At 34.8% G+C, this 2,624-nt stretch overlaps 1 protein-coding gene across 1 annotated transcript in view; it reads left to right on the top strand.

The window, feature by feature from the left end:
* The window catches only part of LOC106461005 (epidermal growth factor receptor kinase substrate 8-like), a 42,257-nt gene extending 39,639 nt beyond the window's left edge, over positions 1–2,618 (top strand). The window contains exons 13-16 of the mRNA XM_022387812.1: positions 532–698; positions 1,289–1,496; positions 1,892–2,062; positions 2,231–2,618. Of these exons, the coding sequence (XP_022243520.1) occupies positions 532–698; positions 1,289–1,496; positions 1,892–2,062; positions 2,231–2,383 (699 nt within the window). The 3' untranslated portion in view covers positions 2,384–2,618. The remainder of the gene's footprint in view (positions 1–531; positions 699–1,288; positions 1,497–1,891; positions 2,063–2,230) is intronic.
* Positions 2,619–2,624: the final 6 nt, after the last annotated feature.

Below are 2,624 nucleotides of genomic sequence, written 5' to 3'. Positions count from 1 at the left end.
TGTAAAAGTCCCAGTTTGATGTGGTTCCACACTATTGAACCTGTTGTTATCATGTAGTACATAATGTAAAAGTCCCAGTTTGATGTGGTTCCACACTATTGAACCTGTTGTTATCATGTAGTACATAATGTAAAAGTCCCCAGTTTAATGTAGTGCCGTGTTGTGGAATATGTTGTTGTAATGTTGTGAATATCCATCGTTTGATAATTTCACACAACATAACTTCATCACTAGGGAATCACTGACAACATGCTTGTATTGAAGGAATTGCAGAATAGATTATAAAAACTTATGATGTTTTTAGTTATTAGTAGAAGTATTGTTAGTATGGTCTAATCTTTTTTCTTGGCTTGTTATATTGGTTATTAATTACAAATGTTCAGTTAATTTCAGAATTATCTGTTTACCTTCACATATTCTAACCTTTATAGACTTTTAACACAAAATCTACATTATCAATACTTTTGCTTGTCTTTGTTCGCTTTCTTGTGTTTTCAGGATGAAAGATAATCATTTTTTTTTTATTTACAGGAGTTTCGAAGACCAGTTGGTTTACCATCATTAGATCAAGACAGTCCATATGAAAGTGACTATTTTTACAGAGGCGAGCGAGACCGTCAGCCGACAGCTCCTGATATTCATCCCTCGACATTTGATAATCGCCAATATGAGCCTCGGCACCTAAATGTTCCAGAGAGGTAAGAGTTGTATTAAATTATCATCTCAACCTCTGATATTTTCAGGATCACCCTTGATATCCTGATTAATATAAACTCTGACCAGAGAATGTTACCTATTTTTAGTAAAACTAAACATGAACATAGTAATGAGTATAGCTAATTGAATATGCTTTTCGTATATTCTTACTTACAATGATTAGAATGCATTTTCTCATCATTTGGTTATCTTAGCTTTTAATCATATTTGTAGATGTAAACCGAATAATATCACACAAGGTTTGTCCAGTTTAGGAGATTTAGATTAGTCCTAACTCCATACAATAAGCTAACAACGCAAAACCCTCACTATAGAGAAAGTTTAAAAATAGAATGCTAAAAGGTGGAGGAAAAATTTGAATTAGAGCTTCATTCTGATGCATGTTTTTCACCTGATTTTGGGAATACTATGTTTATGTGAAATAAATTTCTTTTTTAGGAAAGGTGATTTACATTTTATGAATGCACTGACAAGTAATACACTCTATTAATATACAAATTTTGCTTGTCTTGCAACTGCTTAATATTTTTCTTCATCACAAATAACTCAAATTAACCCCATTTTTCATCAGAAATGAACAAGACTTCAGAGATTCAAGATCAGATGTGAGTACTGATTCTATTGAACAAGGCATTGATCCTCATCGACAGTTCGACATTGAACAACAGAGATGGTTGGAAGAACTGAAGGCTGCTGGAGCCAAGATTGTTGTAGTGCTTTACCCAAGAACAGCCAACAATGACAAAGAATTGTCTGTAGTGAGAGGGGAGGTGTTAGATGTGAGCATCCTTGTTTTTATAAGTTTTTCTTGAAGTATAATTTTTTGCATGCTTTATATTTGGAAACATTTTGGACAGCAATCTTGTGATATTTAGTAAGAGTGAATTGCTTTACTCTAGATTTCTCATCTGATTAAAAATGGTCTGATATGTAGCTTGATAATAACGAATTGAAAGATACACTATTACTTCTGTTAACTCCCATCAAGATGCGACATTGAGGAAAATTAAGTGTGTGTGTGTGTGTGTGTGTGTTAACTGAAATCTTTCATTTGTGGGTTTTATCAAGCTTGTGTAATAACTTCTGACTGTAAACATTCTGTGTTTAGAAAAAGTCAATTTTGTTCATGATAGCGCAAACTGTTGTTTCAGAACATGTTGATTGTTTGGTACAGGTTGTTGATGACAGTAGAAAGTGGTGGAGAGCAAGAAATTACCGTCACCAGGTTGGGCATGTTCCCAACACTATTGTTACTCCCTACCAAGCTGTAATTCGTGAAGAAGAGGTTATAAATAATCCACTTTATACTCGAAGTGGACCATCAAGGGAAGATTATCACAGTCAGGTATTTATTAGGCTAAGAAATATGAAAGTTTAATTTTGTTGGTTTTACTAGCAAGCACCCTTATTAGATTGTAGAATATACATGGATTTATCTTTTGTATAATGTACTATTTAATTTGGGTTAACTTGATAATGGATACCTTAACCATAAGTACTACTGCTTCTTCAGGGAGAACACATTGAAGGGAGAGAGAGGCTAGAAGAAGGATATTCTGGTTTGAGTCTTCATAAGGGCCCACAAGGACCAGTCCCTGCTCCTGCCTCAGCTGACTGGGTCCAGCGGGAACGCAGAGGTAAAAAGGGAGAATTTCGGTATTTCTGAACTGGTTTGTTACTGAAGCCTTGTTTTTACGTCCATGTGGAACTCGAGTTATTCCTGCTTTGTTGCTCTTGTTTCCTTTGACCTGCTTTATATCTGTGTACCTCATGTTATTTTGTTATTCAAGATGTCTGGCCAGCTTTGTATCAAAGTCCTCTTGTGGTGGGCTTTACAACTTGATATTTCAGAAAAGGCTGAAAGTACAAATGCATCATTCACTGACCTCAAAAGTGTAGTACTGATT

This window comes from Limulus polyphemus, unplaced genomic scaffold (assembly GCF_000517525.1).
Source record: "Limulus polyphemus unplaced genomic scaffold, Limulus_polyphemus-2.1.2 Scaffold879, whole genome shotgun sequence".
In the NCBI taxonomy this organism is placed as follows: domain Eukaryota; kingdom Metazoa; phylum Arthropoda; class Merostomata; order Xiphosura; family Limulidae; genus Limulus; species Limulus polyphemus.
The sequence above is the reverse complement of the archived record's forward strand: the minus strand, read 5'-3'. Positions and strand labels throughout refer to the sequence as shown.